Below are 19,067 nucleotides of genomic sequence, written 5' to 3' on the forward strand. Positions count from 1 at the left end.
GCAACAAATACACAAGCCAGGTTAGTGAGGGAAGGGAAAATGTTTGCTGCATGAGTATCACAGAAAACAGCAGTCAAAATAAATTAATGCTACAGAAGTGGGACAAGTTATTGGATAAAAAAGAAATACATGAGTTTGGCTTTAAAAAAAAAGTAGCTTAAAAATTATGCAGCATAAATTTGATACTTAAACAATAAGAATGTTATGTTGCATGTTTTGACGTGTGTTGACTGCTCCAGGAAGAACTTATTGTAGGTTTTCCTGGCAGGTCAGGAATTTAAGCTGCTTACAGCTGCATAACGCAGTACAGTATTATGTAATTATATTAATTCTCATTAAGTTTATGAAATTCAGACTGCATGAAAGAATGTAAACTATGGATTTAAATTATTACAGTTTCTGTGCAATTTCATTATGCAAGGGTGGTGAGTATTTTCGCATTTTATTTTGTTGCTTGGTTTTACAATATGTGAAATTCAATTGAAGTGCTTGTGTCTGCCCATTTAATGACATTAGTGGGTTCAAACTCCTATAACTGTATCCTTGGGGTAATGCTTAATGTTTGAGTCCCCAATACCTGGCAAATTCATCCTCTGTACCTGTCTAGAATCTTCAGAGAGAGCAGACCCAGTCCCAAGTGTTCTCTCACTAGTGAGCGAGGCTTCACATCTGTTTTTAAAGGCATAAGGAGACAACCGTATTGCTACTACCCACTTTTGCCTTCTGTCCAGGAATACGCAGCCTTGCCACTATTTGCCATTCACACTTAGGTGAGTGTGAACCAATCAGGTCAGGTGTATTGGAAGGCATTACAACATCAAAGATCCCAGGTGTTGCTAGAGACGCCAAAGGCAACACATCTTTCTCTGCTGATGCTTCAATGCTACTGCAGTTCAGGGCAGCAGCCAAAAGTCTTTAGACTGTGACCAATGTAGTTTCCAACCATTTCCAGGTGCTGGCCAGTTCCATCAGCTTCCATGTGCAACAGCCACAGTTCTTACTATTTTTAACTGCATGCAGCTATACATAAAAAAAAAAAATTCTTCTTACCCAGCAGTCACTAAGATACTAGCTTTATACTGACATCACACATTAATATTGTAAGCTTAACCCAATCAGGTATATCTTTGCTTGGTGAAGTGCCCTTGTCACTTGTTGCTATAATATTGTCACTTGTTGCTATAATACACAAGGGTGGTTTGAAAAGTTCTCAGAATCACCACGAGAGGTCAGCGTTAGCACGACGAGTTGTTCACATGATATTCATTGGTCTGTTGCCTGTAAACATGTGCCACGTCACTGCTCTTGGAAGAGCACTGTGGTGGTGATGTGCCTCTGTTGTTGTTCCCGCGTAGTGATTTGCGAAGATGGAAAAAATCGAGATTCGAGCAGTGATTAAGTACTTCGTAAAGAAAGGCATGAAAGCAAAGGACATTCATGCTGATTTCCAGAATACACAGGGGGACTCGGCTCCTTCATATTCAACTGTTACCATGTTAACAAATGAATTTAAATTTGGTCGGGAGAGCTTAGATGATGATCTGTGCAGTGGTCAGTGAGATGTGTCACTACTCCACAAGTTATTGCAAAAGTGCATAAAATGGTCATGGAGGATTGTCGATTGAAAGTGCATGATATTGTTCATGCTTTCCAGATGTCATCTGAAGGGGTATATCACATTTTAACTGAAGAATTAGAAATGAAAAAAAATTATCTGGAAGATTGGTGCCATGACTATTGACGCTGGATCAAAAAATCATGAGAATGGACATATCAGAACAATGTTTGGCCCATTTTAGGATAAACAAACAAGAATTTTTGTGCCAGTTTGTGATCACAGATGAAGCTTGGGTGCACTACTATACCCCAGACACAAAACAACAGTCAAAGCAGTGGAAACCTGCCGTTCCTCCGCTACCAAAGAAAGCAAAGACAATTTCTTCAGCAGGAAAGAACATGGTGTCAGTGTCCTGGGATGCTAAGGGGATTCTGTTTGTAGATTATCTCCTTACTGGGCAAACAATTACTGGAGAATATTATGTTAACCTACTGCACAAATTGCAACAAAGTATATGCAAAAAAAGACCTGGTTTAGTAAGGAAGAGAGTTATCTTCCATCAAGACAAAGCGCGCCTGTACATGTGTTGTCGCCATGGCAGAATTACACGAACTAAGGTATGAATTGTTGCCACACCTACCTTATTCACCTGATATCACTCCATCAGACTTCCATCTCTTCCCAAAACTGAAATTTTTTTTTGGTAGATGAAGATTAACTTCAAGTGAAGAATTGATAGCCGTAGTTGACAACTATTTCGCAGGCCTGAAGGAAACTAATTTTCGTTATGGGATTAAGGCTCTGGAACATCATTGGACCAAGTGCATTAATGTACAAGGAGACTACATTCAAAAATAAAAAAAAAGTTTCAGTGATAAAAGTACTTTTTTTCTATTTTGTTCCGAGAACATTTCAAACCACCCTCGTAGCTTACTTAAACTGCTGCCTGTCTTGAACTTTTGTCCTTATCATTCCCCTGTTAATATTAACACATTACAGTACATGAACTATTGCAACATATTTATAAAATTTATGTCTCTTGAAAAGTTGGCTTTTGAGGTCTGCCTAGTAGATGTCTCAGTGCTTCACTGTTCATCTGTCCATAATACGCTGTCCAAAGGTGTGCATAATGATGATGTGTGTTATACTTCCTTTTAGAATTGAATAAGTTGTGGGGTACAAGATGTTGATGACATGAAATCTTTTTGTGTCAGCAGTTTCATCATCATATTTTATGTCAGTTTCAACATCATATTTTATATCAGTTTCAGCATCATTTTTATGTTCATTTTGACATCATGCTGCCAGGGACAGTGAGAATGCTCTCAACCCTTCGCCCTCAAGATCTCCAAGGACACGGACACACGCGCGCACACACACACACACACACACACACACACACACACACACACACACACACACACACACACACACACACTACAATTGATAGGGTGAGCAACAGTCTGTGACTGCTAATGGCATTGTAGCATATGGGAAAGGATCATTATTGAGTGGCTGTAGCGAGAGACAGAATTTCTGTTTAGTGTAATGTATGGTAGCTTGCTTGACACATGGAAGACTGTAAATGAGTGCAGATGAGTAAGAAAAATATCCTGTAATGTTAGAATACAGTATTAATGGTGTGTTGCTTGACACAGTCATGTTGTTTAAATATGTAGATGTAATGTTGCAAAGCAGCTTGAAATGGATGTATCATGTAAGGTCAGTTGTAGAGAAGGTGAATGGCTGACTTTAGTTTATTTGGAGAATTTAGGAAAGTGTAGCTTATCTGTGGAAGAGAGAGCATGCAGAACACTTATGCAGTTCTTTCTGGAATAGTAGTCAGGTGTTTGGGAGCTGCTATCAGGTAGGATTAAAGAAAGACATTAAAGTTATTAGAGGCATGCTACTAGATAGTGTTATCAGCTGGTTCACTCAGCATCTGAGTGTTACAGAAATACTCTGTGAATTCAAATGGTGATCACTGGAGGGAGAACAACACACTTTTTGTGAGACACTGTTGACAAAATTCAGGTAACTGGCATTTGTGGCTGACAGCAGAATGAGTGTACTGCTGACAGCATACATTTCACATAGGGGCTCATATGGGGGCATGTAGACAGCCGTTTTTCTGTTGCTCTGTTGTGAGTGGAACAGAAAGGGAAATGCCTAGCAGTGATACAAGGTATGCTTCACCATGCACCCTGCACCATATGGTGGCTTGCAGAGTACAGATGTAGATTTAGTGGAGCCAAGATTTTGCCTTAAACATGTGCTTCAATTTTATGTACTTTGCCTTGGAAGCATGTCTCCCCAGACCATTTCAGTGCTTTCCAAAGTTGCTACAAATGTGAGATAAACCGTATAAGCTACTGAAGATAAGTGAAGCATTTGAAACTGGTTTTTCAAAGTAAAATTATCATTATCTACTGATTGGTTGCTGTCTTTACTGTGTTGTTTATTCTAGAAACTGGCACAGGTTCAATAAATATCAGTGTAATCTGTTACCACTGATTAACAGCAGCCAAAAGCGTACTCTGCTCATGCTCTGGTAAACTTAACTGAAAAATGTTGGTTTGTTAGCCCTTTTAAAAGGTATGTTCATACCTTTAGTTTTGAGTATGTGTCTGTTCCAATAACAGATGAGGAAAAATATTGTTTTGTGGCAATACAGATAAAATAAGTACTTGAGGGCAGTTTATACTGCAGAATGCAAGATACTGAATATTGCTTTAACTATTTTATGTTTGCTATTTAGTTTGATCTCTGACGTTGTTTTTTTTTTTCAAGTCTTCAGTGGGTCATTAATTAGCTTATTAATAACAGCCTGCAAACATTGTCATCTTTCTGAAGACTAATACTCATATTTAAATGTGGCCTGCTTCTGTATTTGTTTATAATGCATTTCTGTGCATATTATAGTTATAAAAGCAGTCTTACCCTTGTAAATATAAAATATTAGTTAAATAAATCATCAGTTCATATTATTTTTTCTGCATTCATGCAGAACATGACATGTAGGCAAAAATTATTTATTTTTTTGAGTATCATGGTATGGTTTTACTCAAATCACTCTTATGCATTGGAATGTGGGTGGTGCTGACAAGTACAAAGATCCTTTGCTTAACCATAGATCCCTGCAAAAATCTTGAACACATTCATAATGGCTAGTAACAATTTAAAGGGCTATTACTTCTAATGTAATCAACCATTCTTTCCTGCCTTTAAGTCTACAGACATTATACCCTTGAAGACTACCCGACAATCCATCTGTTTCACATTGCTGATTACTCATTATTGCTTCATATATAAGGGGAAGTCAAATCAAAATGAGCATAGTGTGCACGTTGGTAGTGCAGGTGGCTGTGTGCGTTGAAGTGCCCTCCATTGGCAGTCAGGAAAGAACAGGGTGATGCTCACCTCTGTGCCATTTGTCTGTTAAACATGGTTGACGTGAGGCCAATGAATTGAATGTGTGTTTGACTTTACTATGGATTCTGGGAGAGAGGAACAGCAAGGAGCAGTTTTTTACTGCAGAAGGATTGTCAGGAAGGGAAGTTCATGCCTGAATGAGTGCTGTATATGACAAACACAGCACGTCATGTGCACGTGTGATTGCATTGAATAAACACTTTTGAGGAGGTTGGGTGTCATATCATTACTGCAGTGGGTGTTCCGTCACAAATGACCAATGCCAGAGGGTGTTAGATATTTGCCTCGTGTTGGGCATCAGTCACAGTACTGCTCACACCATCATGACAGAGCATCTGAAGTTCTGGAAAATCTGTGTGCAGCTGGTTCCCCACAGCCTAACAGAGTAGCAGAAGTTGAACAGAATGTCTATATCACTGCAGCACTTGGAACAGTATCACAGTGAAGAATATTGTGTCCTGTCCCAGACTGTCAGAGGTGGTGAAACGTCATTATTTTGAGTTAGAGTGTGTCAGAACCAACAGTGGAAACATGTGAATGCCCTCCTACCGTGGTAAATGGACACTTTGCAAAAACGTGAATCAGGCTATCGAGTCCAAATGCCTAAGAATGTTGATGGAGGGCATGGCTGTGTTGCAGGGTAATGTCCACCAATGTTTTGCAAGGTTTGTTTTGACTATACTGCAGAAATTTCACTGGGAAGTTCGTACACATCCTCCATACAGTCCCAACGTCTCCCCAACCAATTTCCATACTTTTGAAACCATGAAGAAGACATTCGTGGCTATCAAGTTGCTTCAGACGTAACAGTGCAATGCCTGGGTACAAAAATTGTTCCGTGGGAAACTGCATTTTTCCACAAAAGCATTGACCATCTTGTCTGACAGTGGGATAAAAGTATTAAATGTTACTGTGATTACTTTCGAAATAATAAAGAAATTACTTACTACTTTCCATCTGTCTCATTTTCATTTGACTGCCACTTATGGATAGACCTGCCAAATAATAGAGGATATATTATCCACTTCCTATGTCTGTGTACTTGCTTGTGTGCTTGTCTCATGAATGCTTTGTACGTATCTTCAATATTTGTAAAATGACTGCACAGTAATTAATCCCTTTCACAATTTTGCATGTATGTTGTGTCCATTACTCACATCCTTAACACATTTTTTGTTCTGCATTGCATGTTAACAAATGCTTCAAGAAATATGTCCCGATTTTCTTCATCAGGAACTCAAGGCAGTAAAAAAGGTATGTGATTTAGCTCATATTTTTCAGTAATATGTCTTACAGGTATCTCTTTATTTATTATAATACTTTTTATGTGACTCCCTCATGGCTTGGGTCATACCTTGAGCAATGACAACACAAGAGTTTGGGAATACTGTATCTGTCATTATTGGACAATACAACAGTTATTTGTGGTATTTTATGTTGACTGTGTTCCACAGCAGTGGTAAAAATGACATCATGTAACACTTCAAGTTGATTTTCAATTTTTTGATGGTGCGACCAGTTTTGATTAGAGACAGTTATCCAGCACAGATTTTTGTGAACATCAAGAGTAGCACACACACACACACACACACACACACACACACACACAGACACACACACAATGCCAAAAATATATCATCTCTAAATAATGTTTAGTCATGCAGAGAGAGATGCATGGCAGGTTAATGCTGTCATGTTATACTGAGGCTGGAGTGTTCAGCCATAGTTGAAGACAAATAAACTCTTCATGCTTAGGGATCCATGATATAACAAAATTGGCAGCTTATAAAAGAAAGCTACTTCCACAGAGTTCACATATCACATAGCTTTAAACTTAAGCTTTTAGTCCAATTTAGTCATGTAGTTTGATGATGGAAGTTATATACATTACTGAAGAGAGAGCAAATGAGAAGATATTCATGCAGTTTTGTAATTATATGGCTCACAATAATTATGATAAAGAGAAAAATGAGCAGTGGTATAAGGAAAAGAGAGATTGCTACTGGCCGTAAAGATGATGCATTGAGTTAGACAGGCACAATGAAAGGACACTTACGCATTAGCTTTTGGCCAAAGCCGTCATCAGAATAGGAACACACACACACACACACACACACACACACACACACACACACACACACACACACACACATTTATTCACACAAGCATACATGGCCACCATCTATGGCATGCAGAGACCAGCCCGTACTGGTTATCGAGTGTGTGTGTGTGTGTGTTCCTTATCTGAAGAAGGCTTTAGCCAAAAGCTAATGTGTAATGGTCTGTTTGTCGTGCCTGTGTGTAACTACTCAACATGTCATGTTTATAGTGAGTAGCAATCTATCTGTTCCTTATATTGTTAATATTCGACCCTGGATTTTCCAGTGTTTGAAATCAGCAGTGATATTTATTAGAGGGTATACCTGTGGCACAGGCCCTATTCAAAATTTAGATGGATTAGAGATACTAACTAAATCTTTTTTACACAATTACAGCATCAGCGGGAGCAGTGGATGAGGAGCATTTTGTGAAAGTTTTTGAGGAAGTTCAACCAGCCACAATTTTCACTGCGCGAGAATTGGAAGAAGAGCTGACCAAAATAACTGACATAATTAATGATCCAAATAATGATTGGTCAAAACGTGTTGAGGCGGTTAGTAATGTGATGATTAGGATTATAAGTGTTAATAAAATTTATTTCTTAAAATAAGTAAAAACTTTTGTGTATTTCAGTTGAAAAAACTACGATCTGTTGTAATGGCTGGAGCTGCTAAGCATCAGGAATTTTTCAAACACTTACGTTTAATGGAGACACCATTTTTAGGAGTTTTGAAAGATCTGAGGTTAGTACTTAAACTTTGCTCTTTTTAAATTTCTCTCTGAAGTGCAAGTTTCTCTCAAGCTCTGAGATGTCTTTTTTTTGATAAACAAGAGAATTGTTAATGATTCTGCGTGGAATTGTGAGAGTGATATTAATAGTTTTTGGTTGCTCAGTTAATCAGTGGTTCAACAAAATTGTGTATCAGAAATCGTGTGACACACACATTTCATGAATGAAGCTGTTCATGGCTACCTTATTGCTGTGATAATTTTGTTAGTGTATTTGGGCCTTTCGGCCGTATTACTGAACATGTGAATGAATTATTGAGAGGTATTGGATTGTTAATGAAATGTTGGAGTTTATTGAATAGGAAGAGTAGATAGGGGAATGTAAAGCACAAACATTGAAACACACTGAGCCACAGGACTCGGTCCTTAAGGCATAGAACTTGCATGTGGAAAGAGCAGGATTCAAATCCCCAACCAACCATTCAGATTTAGGTTTTTCTTGGTTCCTGAATCATTTGAGTACTGGAATAATTTTATTGAAACAGCCATGGCAAATTTCCCAAAATCACTTAATGCAAATGCCAGAATGGGTCTTTTGATATGGGCACTACTAATTTCTTGAGGCACATGCCGAACTGGGTATTTTGAAATGGACACTTCTGATTTCTTTTGCTGTCTAAACCCTATCCAAAGTTGTGCACCATTTTTACTAACCTTGCCACTGATAGGATGTTGAACCCTAATCTTCTTTGGGAAACAAAGTAGACAAAGTGTATATGATGAAATAAAAATGTAGAAAAGCTTGTGATGATACGCAGTAACAGTGATAATACTGCTAGTGTAAATATTGCAGTAACTAGATATACATTCAATATTAACAGTTAAGAAAGCAGAAAAATAAAGTGTGCCTTTGGCACTGAAAGAGTCTTCATGGATGTTGTGTGGTCCAGTGAGAAAGGAAAAAAAATGACTATAAAGAATGCCAGAATGAGATTTTCACTTTACAGCAGAGTGTGCGCTGATATGAAACTTCCTGGCAGGTTAAAACTGTGTGCCGGACCGGATCCCCCTCCAGGTAGATCACTTCCTTACATTGAACTGTCTACCTTACTCCAGCAACTGCCTCTGTTTCTCCTCTTCGACTTCAGTGTTCACCACCCACTGTGGGTGGGTGGTGCCACTTCAATGGGTAGGGTCTCTTAATTGACCAGCTTATTATGGACCTCGATTTGTGTCCCCTCAATGACAGTTCCCCTTCAGTGCAGCTCATGGCACCTTTATTGCTATCAATCTCATCGTCTCCTCCTATGCTCTCGTGGCTTCCCTACACAGGTCATCCCATGGTGACCTTTGTGACAGTGACCACTTTTTCTGGTGATTCTATTGTTCCCCTGCTGCCGTCAGGCCCCAACGTTGGGCATTCTACAGGGCCAGTTGGCTTTTATATACACTCCTGGAAATGGAAAAAAGAACACATTGACACCGGTGTGTCAGACCCACCATACTTGCTCCGGACACTGCGAGAGGGCTGTACAAGCAATGATCACACGCACGGCACAGCGGACACACCAGGAACCGCGGTGTTGGCCGTCGAATGGCGCTAGCTGCGCAGCATTTGTGCACCGCCGCCGTCAGTGTCAGCCAGTTTGCCGTGGCATACGGAGCTCCATCGCAGTCTTTAACACTGGTAGCATGCCGCGACAGCGTGGACGTGAACCGTATGTGCAGTTGACGGACTTTGAGCGAGGGCGTATAGTGGGCATGCGGGAGGCCGGGTGGACGTACCGCCGAATTGCTCAACACGTGGGGCGTGAGGTCTCCACAGTACATCGATGTTGTCGCCAGTGGTCGGCGGAAGGTGCACGTGCCCGTCGACCTGGGACCGGACCGCAGCGACGCACGGATGCACGCCAAGACCGTAGGATCCTACGCAGTGCCGTAGGGGACCGCACCGCCACTTCCCAGCAAATTAGGGACACTGTTGCTCGTGGGGTATCGGCGAGGACCATTCACAACCGTCTCCATGAAGCTGGGCTACGGTCCCGCACACCGTTAGGCCGTCTTCCGCTCACGCCCCAACATCGTGCAGCCCGCCTCCAGTGGTGTCGCGACAGGCGTGAATGGAGGGACGAATGGAGACGTGTCGTCTTCAGCGATGAGAGTCGCTTCTGCCTTGGTGCCAATGATGGTCGTATGCGTGTTTGGCGCCGTGCAGGTGAGCGCCACAATCAGGACTGCATACGACCGAGGCACACAGGACCAACACCCGGCATCATGGTGTGGGGAGTGATCTCCTACACTGGCCGTACACCACTGGTGATCGTCGAGGGGACACTGAATAGTGCACGGTACATCCAAACCGTCATCGAACCCATCGTTCTACCATTCCTAGACCGGCAAGGGAACTTGCTGTTCCAACAGGACAATGCACGTCCGCATGTATCCCGTGCCACCCAACGTGTTCTAGAAGGTGTAAGTTAACTACCCTGGCCAGCAAGATCTCCGGATCTGTCCCCCATTGAGCATGTTTGGGACTGGATGAAGCGTCGTCTCACGCGGTCTGCACGTCCAGCACGAACGCTGGTCCAACTGAGGCGCCAGGTGGAAATTGCATGGCAAGCCGTTCCACAGGACTACATCCAGCATCTCTACGATCGTCTCCATGGGAGAATAGCAGCCTGCATTGCTGCGAAAGGTGAATATACACTGTACTAGTGCCGACATTGTGCATGCTCTGTTGCCTGTGTCTATGTGCCTGTGGTTCTGTCAGTGTGATCATGTGATGTATCTGACCCCAGGAATGTGTCAATAAAGTTTCCCCTTCCTGGGACAATGAATTCACGGTGTTCTTATTTCAATTTCCAGGAGTGTATGTCTGCTGTGCACTTCGACACCTCCCTCTTGAATTCCATTGGTGCAGTCGTGCAAGGCATCTCTGCCATTATCTTTGTGCTACTGGCACTGCTGTCACCCTCGTTGTCGACCGGTACCGTGGTGGACTAAGAATGTCGCAGTCGCTGTCCAGGACCACCGATGGGCGCTGCAGCAATTATGACGACACCTTTCACAGACCGACCTTCTCACTTTTAAGTGTCTCCATGCTAAGGCTCGTTACCTTATTAAGCAGAGTGAAAAGGAATGCTGGGAGCGCTGTGTTTCCTCCTTGGGGATGTATGCCTCTTCATCACAGGTTTGGTCAAAGCTCCGTAGCCTTCAGGGCGGCTAACAACAGTCAGCTGTCCAGGGTCTTAACCTCCAAGGTGTTCTGTGCACTGATCCATTGTTCCTTGCAGAACAGCTCGCGACACACTTTGCGATGGCACCGGTGTCCTCTTCCTATCCTGCTACCTCTCTCCGGCAGAAATTCAGAGTTTTATGCCTATGTTCCATCCCGCACTACGCTGAGCCCTATAATGAACACTTCACTGAATGGGTATTCTTGCAGGCTCTTACCTCTTCACAAGACATGGCCCCAGGGCCGGATTCCATCCACAACCAGATGATCCAACACTTGGACACTCCCCAGAGGCAACATCTCCTGAAGATCTTCAACCGCATTTGGCTCACGGGTGTTTTTCCGTCACAATGACGAGACTGTACTGTTATCCCTGTCCTTAAGCCCAGGAAGAAGCCAACGTCTGACAAATGTAAATGGCTTGAGAGGATAGTTAGCTTCAGATTACATTGGGTACTCAAATCTCAGGGCCTTTTGTTCCCATATCAGTGTGGCTTTCGTGCAGGACGATCTCCAACTGACCATTTACTCAGATTGGAAAGAACCATCCGACAGGCTTTTACTAACCCCCAGCACCTTGTCGCGGTTACTTTGGCCTATATAAGGCATACAACATGGCTTGGTGCCATCACATTTTAGTTACCCTCCATGACTGTGGCTTCCCTGGGCCCCTTCTGATTTTTATCTGTGAATTTTTATCTCACCAGCTCTTCAGAGTTCGAGTTGGCACTTTACACAGTGCCACTCACAGTCTGGAGAATGTTATCCCACAGGGTTCTGTGCTAAGCGTCACACTCTTCCTCATAGCCATCAGTGCACTTGTAATCTCTGATGGGCCTCTGCTTGGCGTTGTACGTTGATGATTTTTGCATCTGGTGCAGCTGCCAGTTGGTAGCATCTGCTGAGCGCCGGCTCTTAGGTGCCATCCGACATGTCTCCGTGTGGGCCTGAATGAAAAAAAAAAAAAAAAAAAAAAAAAAAAAAAAATGAAATAATAATAATAATGTTGAAAAAATTGGCATTTTGGAGACAATGTTCCTAATAAGTACTAGGGAAGTGTTTTGGTTAAAGCATACTAAAATCTCTGAAGGACGTCAGCATCTATTTGTTTCAAGAAAATGAAGAAATTAGAGCTAGGCCTTGGTAGTTGACACATTAGAGTGCACTCTCTCGGTTTATGCACTGCATGAAAACCAAGTGAGATGAAATAAGAACACTATTAGAAATTAGAAGAATGGATCTAAGATGTATAGTTCCTTATGCACTGAAATGGATTGTAGATGTATTATGCATGCAAAATTGACAAATAGTAGATCCGGTAAAATTAACAAATAGCATACCCGGTAAAATTGACAAATTGTATATCCTGTATGTCATGATTATACCCAGGTGCTGATGGGTGAGAAATGACAGATTTATAGTTAATCAACATGTGTTCAGCACATTCTTTCTAGTAATTTAATTTTAAATACAAATGACTTAAATGAGTTACATGAAGACAGTTATTATTATTATTATTATTATTAAAAATTGCACATAATTGATTTATTTAAGTATTCTCTTCCTTCAATATTTTAAAATATAAGTGCTACGGTAAATGTGTTAATTACATGGCTTCCCTACTTGTGCGAATGTGCAGTAGCATTACTGGCATGATAATATGGACTGGTATTGTTTGAAACCTGTACATTGTATTTGGCCTGCTTCAGGGAATGTCAGAGAAAGAGGTCATAGTAAAAAAAAGGCAGTTACAGTTTTCTAAATTTCATGAATTTTTATTAACAAGATAGGAACTGTTAAGTATCTGTACAGTCTGTGTTCGGCATAGATTCAGAAATTTTTTTGGTGTACAAGTCGCCATTTGTGTCAAGAGGAACTCAATCCTTCACATGTATTTAGGAATTATGTCACAGACTCTGCAGTCCTAGTTTGTTATACCAATGTGTTTTTGGTACAATACACAGTCTGTTATTACATGTCGGTAGAAATATATCACACATTTCAATATTTTAACATTGCTACTACAGGTTTGAGATCTTGCAAATGCTTTAATTATGTGTTAGAAATGATATCTTACTATAACATCATTCTGAATGTTACAGGTCACAGGTTGTGAGAGAAGCATGCTGCACAATAGCTTTTATGTCTCAACACCTAGGCTCGAAGTTTGACCATTTTGCAGAAATTATTCTTGGCAATCTAATTAATCTGATTCCAAATTCAGCCAAGGTATGTTGACCTCATGTAGATAACTATTTAAATATTAAGATTCTTGACAAGTATAACAAGAAAAGGATGTACAATAAGTAGAAATTTCATAAACCAACTTCTTCTTTGGAATTTCCTGTGTTTAACATTTAGCTACCTAGTATGTCCAAGTAGTTTTGATTTTGTTTGTGTGGATATTATAGCTGTCCCGAAAATCCAAAGGAGCTGATTCCCCCCACCCCCCCCCCCCCCCCCCCACCCCCACCCCCCAACAAACAACTTGTAAGCTGAGATGGTCCTTTGCTTCCTTACTAGCAGCTTCAGTTTACAAATTAAATATCAGTGATGACAATTAGTACCCATGCCCCATACCTTTTCTGATTTTGTATTGTTGTGCACAAGTTCATACATAATGGTAAGGAGATGTGGACTACAGTGTGTTACGGCAACTGTCATCATAGGAAAGCTGGACAGGAACATAAATGATTAGCAAACAAGTTAACACAGTAATCAGAAGATTTACTTAACTTGTATTTCTCCAAGTGTACATAGACTCATTACAAATAAGGCAGCAAGAATTAAGAGGTCCATCTCATACAATAACAACTAGGATGAGGCTCACTGTACTCAAAATGATTGATGGTGTCATAACAATGAGGCTCCAAGAGCAAGTGGGTTCAGTGGCTGCTGCCACCTGTCATATTTTGTGGCAACAGAGGTCACAAGTGGTGCAGAGTTGCTGGCGGCATGATCTCAGTGGGTGCACACCATTGGTTCCACCAGATTTTGCGTGACCACTGTCGGCGTCTAACGGAAATTTGCAATTCTGTTGCCAACTTCGCGACACCCTTGGGTGGTATCAGTATGTGATATCACATGAATCATTCCATGTGATTCACATAAGGATAATGATTTACCATGCTCGCCTTCTGTCCATATAGTAGTAGATTTCTCACTACAAAAGGAGAAATCAGTAAGAGAAGGCCATCAGTCACATCACTATGATTTCATAATATATTTGTTGTATTGTTACCTTTTTTATTTGGAGGCAATGTTAAATGATGGTAAATGAAACTTTGTTTAGGGTGTATCGTTTATATTTGTAGCAGTAATGTAATGTAGTGTTGTGTAAGAATATGTAACATTATGGATGTTGTTGTTGTTTCCAGTTGTGTGTTTTTGGAATATGCGGTTTAGAGAAGTTGCTTCGTTTTTAATCCAGTATATTAAAAAATAAATTACAGAAATAATTATGACCAGTTGAACTCTTCAAGAGATGCTGCACCTAGTCGTATTAATAGAAATACACACAATACTTTTGTGGAAAGACTATGTTTTAGCATTCTTTTAGGATGAGAGTTGAAGTAATAGTCAAATGATTTACAGAAATGTGGAAGGGTGGGGGGAGGGGGGGTGATAAAAACTGGCCAGTCCATGTCCCAGTGATGCAGTTGGTTAGTGCACGGTCCTTATAGTCTCTCTTAAACTGGATTCTTTGTGACCCATCCTTGTTTCCTATCTTTCTCAAACTCACCTTAATGTTTATCAAAGCTACTGCCTTATTGGAATTGATGTTATTTCGTAACTACTAGTTTGAAGGCTGCAACCCTGTTGTTAAGTATTCTTGCTCATTGAAGCCAGACAAGCTTTAATCATATTACTTAGGAGACTCATCATTCCCCCCCCCCCCCCCCTCTCTCTCTGTGTGTGTGTGTGTGTGTGTGTGTGTGTGTGTGTGTGTGTGTGTGTGAGAGAGAGAGAGAGAGAGAGAGAGAGAGGGGGGGGGGGGGGGGGGCACACGGGTGCGTGGGCATGCGCTGAACAGTACGATGGAAGCTAGACTGGCGGCAATGTGCATGAGTGCTAAATAATGGCTAGTGGGCTTGAAACTATTGCTGTCAAAATAAACAATGTAACTATGGAAGAGCTATTTCCAAAAAAGACATTTGCAACTCATCTTTTTAGTACAGTTACTACAAATCGAAGCATTAAAAGTACACATTGAGTAAGGGTTGAGATTTTGATAGAAGATATTAACAGCCTATAATGTTGGATAACATTAATAGGGCGGGACTGGATACTTTATTAAAAATTAAATCTGTGCTGATAGTATGAAATTGCAAGGGGAGACAGCATGTACTCATCAGTAGAACTTACAAAGAAGTCTTCTTCTCACTAGAGTGTTCCTAAGCATCCATTTTATTATTTTCCGAGTACCTAACAATTATATTTCATTTATTCATTCACAGGTAATAGCAACTGCTGGCCTAGTAACAGTACGCTTTCTCATAAGGTCCACTCACTCAAACAGACTGATACCAGCGATAATATCAAATATGGAATCAAAATCGAGGGAAATCCGACGAGCATGTTGTGAGTTTCTTGAATTAATTCTTCGTCTTTGGCCCGCTCACACACTTGAAAAACAGGTTGCAAACCTGCAACAAGCTCTGAGGAAAGGAATGTATGATGCAGACAGTGAAGCTCGGCAGTGTTCCCGTAGGTAAGTGGAATTATGGTCATTATGTGAAACATAATTCAGTTTCACTAAACTGAACTAAAAATAGAAATTTTTTTGTATGTAATGGATGCATTTTACATGTTGTATGTTCTGGATATATACGTATTACATAGGGTACAGATACAACACCTTGGTCCATTGTGTCCAACTTGTGCACTACTTAATGTATGGAAGTAACATGTTGTCTTCAAAACGGTGTTTAGAACATACAGTACTGTATTTACCTGAACATGAGACCCCCCCCCCCCCAGTTTCCTCCCACTTTTTTTGTTTTATGTGGCTCTTTGAGGAAAAATTTATTTCTTAACATATTCTGTTGGTCAAAATTCCAAACTTTTATTGATATAAGGTATCTACCTAAAAAGATAACATTGCATCTGTTCTACACTTGCGCCATTTATTCATTGTCAACATTTTGATAGCACAGGGAGAAATAAAATAAACAAAAAGAAATTGTTTACATTAATTTATATTTTCACTACCTTTTTTACAATACTTAAGACAGTTGTGTGGTATCTGTATTTTTAATCATCATCATTATAATCATAACAAGACAGCTGTGAAAATTATATCTTTGTTGGCCCAAATATTTGGGTATATCTCCAAGAATATGTTGCAATTTCTGAGGTCATCGTTATGGCGGAACTTGAGAAAACAGTTATTTTGCTCTGAACACACAGCAGATTTCTCTTCTATACTGATGTGAGAATGTTACAATGTCTCTTGCTTCCAAATATATCGTCTGCCCACTGCTCTCTCATTGGCTATGTAGAACCAGCAACTGACACACCCCGTTGTTCGCGTCATACCTCACGGTAGGCATTGACAGCATTGCTGTTGAGCATACATTACTATGCAACTGGCCCCAATTTAGACTTTTGTGATCTTCTGCAGAAACATATAACCATGATTAGCAGCAGAACAAAATTTGCTGCCCACTCACCACTCCTACTTGCACTCAGTGAAGTTCTCAGCCAAGCTGATGTCACTGTTCTCCCTCCAACCTTCTGTAATGCTGTACTTGAGCAGAAGTGAAACACGGACAGCAATATCTTCCAGGGTGCAGGTCATATGTAACAACAGCAACTAATATATATGAATAAAAGATTGCAGTCATGGTTCAGTCCAGTTCTCGAACTTCTACTCTTCCCGCTATCTAGTGACATCTGTTGGTGCCACTTCCACTATGACTATTTTTCCCTGTAATTTATTCTTATGATAACAATTGCAGTCAATTTAATGTGATATATTTTATTTGTTAGACCTTTAATTCTCATTTAATTTTCATTCTCGTTTGATATTAATGTCGCAATCGTGTTCTGAAGCTGATTAAAAATTGGTGATATTTTTCACCAGTATTGTAATAAGTGAACAGCAACTAAATTTCTCATTTGTAACCCATTTGGTGAATCATAACAGTTTCCCATAACCAAATAGAATTTATATTTGGGTTCAGAATCAAGTAATGTGTTTTGAAGGACAAGCTTTTTGCCTTTGAATGTAACCTTTACTTAAAAAGCACCATAAATGTTTGTGTATGGTATCCCTTTATGTACAAGAACTTTTATTGCAAATCTGTTCAGATACCCCAAAAGTTTCCAAGTTGACAGAATTTAATGATATTTCCTCCTGTGTGTCACAAAATTGTCACTTTTTAAGCAGAACATTAGATTGTTGTAGTGGCTAATTCATAGTTTCTTGCATATCCCTTGCACTAGTGCCACGCGTCAAATGTCACGTGATTGTTCAAGCAATGTCGATACTGTGTGGAGTGTTTCGGTGTATTGGGAAATCTTGAGACTATTCAAGTGAGATCATTGTAAATAAATTTGTACAAAACATTAGTAGCCAAAGCTTCATCTGTAAATGTAAGACAGCCCCTATATTAATCTGTTAAACAATGTAAAAACGTTGAACACTGCAGCAATATTTTAATCAGCGAATATAAGACAGCCACATATTTTTCAATTGCCAAATTTGATGGGGGGGGGGAAGAAACTCTCATAATTGAGTAAATATGGTGTACAGTATGAGACAAGGGTCTGTAATTAATGAGAGGTTTGTGTGTGCAATCAGAATTAAGAACATCCCTCAGTTGAAGGCACATTCCGTTCATCTTACATTGTTCCATCAGTGACTATCATAGATTTCCCAGCATCTGAGTACCAGCCGCACTGATTTATACCTGTTGCATACTAACATGTCCATTATTTATAAACATTTTGTGTTAATTCTCAATTTTAGTTGTCTGAATGAAACCAGAAAATAAATTTGTCTTAAACAATGAGTCCCTACATCTGTATGTTAACATCTCTTGATATTCTGGAAGAAGGTGAAACTCTTCAGAGTTACACATGCTGTCTATGTTGATACAGCATAACAGTTGTCTCATTGAAATGGAATCACTTGTTTTCGGAAATTAAGTAATCTCGTCTACTGAATAAGGCATTGCACTTGATAAAGTATGAATATTTTCGGTATGTCACATATTGCAGTTCCTAAATACTGAAGAAAATCGATCTTAACAGCAAAGCTGCTGTTTATTAACTGACTGACTTGTTCTGGGCTTTGTCTATTTTCACAAGCCACGTATTTGTATTTAGGAATGGTTGGTGTGGACGGTTCTATTATTGATTTCCTTCTCGACAGCAAAGTGTTCCAAATACCTGTGTGTATATCCAGATTTAGGTTATCTTTGATTTCCCAAATCTCCTGGTCTCCCGTGAAATTATAATTTTCCCCATGGAATCTGTAGAGGATGTAGAGGACATCTTTGGGAAATTTGCGATATAAATAAGAAACTCCGGGGGGGGGGGGGGGGGTGGGGGGGTAGCTTGAACACAAAAATGTACTATTAAGTTTACTTCTTTCCCTAAAAACTAGTCCCCATGAGGTAGTTGTTGTTCTTTTGCTTAAAGTTTGAGCAGTTATGACTTTCAGTAGTATGGTGGTACCATGACTATACTTAGCCTGGCACGGATGTTAGTAGTTCTAAATAGTTGTATGAAAATTCTTACTTGGTACTCCATCTGCCCCCCCCCCCTCTGTTTCCCTTTTTATTTGGCAACAGCTGCAGTGAGCTGCCATTTGTGGCCGATTCAGCTACATGTTGTCTCATGGCGAGATGCCCAATTTCACTTGCCCTGATGTTTAGGCAGTACACAGGTGGTTATTAGAAGTAGTGAGACAACAGCTGTCAACTGTTATCTTGTATAAAGCTCTAGTGATTGTTGTCTGTTTTATATACCGCCACTGTGCCAGAAAACAGTTTGCAAAATCATGCA

At 40.2% G+C, this 19,067-nt stretch overlaps 1 protein-coding gene across 1 annotated transcript in view; it reads left to right on the plus strand.

Moving 5' to 3' along the window:
- LOC126449172 (CLIP-associating protein 1-like) overlaps positions 1–19,067 on the plus strand; it is a 246,609-nt gene that overhangs the window by 69,752 nt on the left and 157,790 nt on the right. Inside the window, 5 exon segments of the mRNA XM_050091014.1 lie at positions 6,224–6,244; positions 7,486–7,643; positions 7,724–7,833; positions 13,157–13,283; positions 15,512–15,765. Of these exon segments, the coding sequence (XP_049946971.1) occupies positions 6,224–6,244; positions 7,486–7,643; positions 7,724–7,833; positions 13,157–13,283; positions 15,512–15,765 (670 nt within the window).

The sequence above is a fragment of the Schistocerca serialis genome, unplaced genomic scaffold (assembly GCF_023864345.2).
Source record: "Schistocerca serialis cubense isolate TAMUIC-IGC-003099 unplaced genomic scaffold, iqSchSeri2.2 HiC_scaffold_711, whole genome shotgun sequence".
Lineage (NCBI taxonomy): Eukaryota > Metazoa > Arthropoda > Insecta > Orthoptera > Acrididae > Schistocerca > Schistocerca serialis.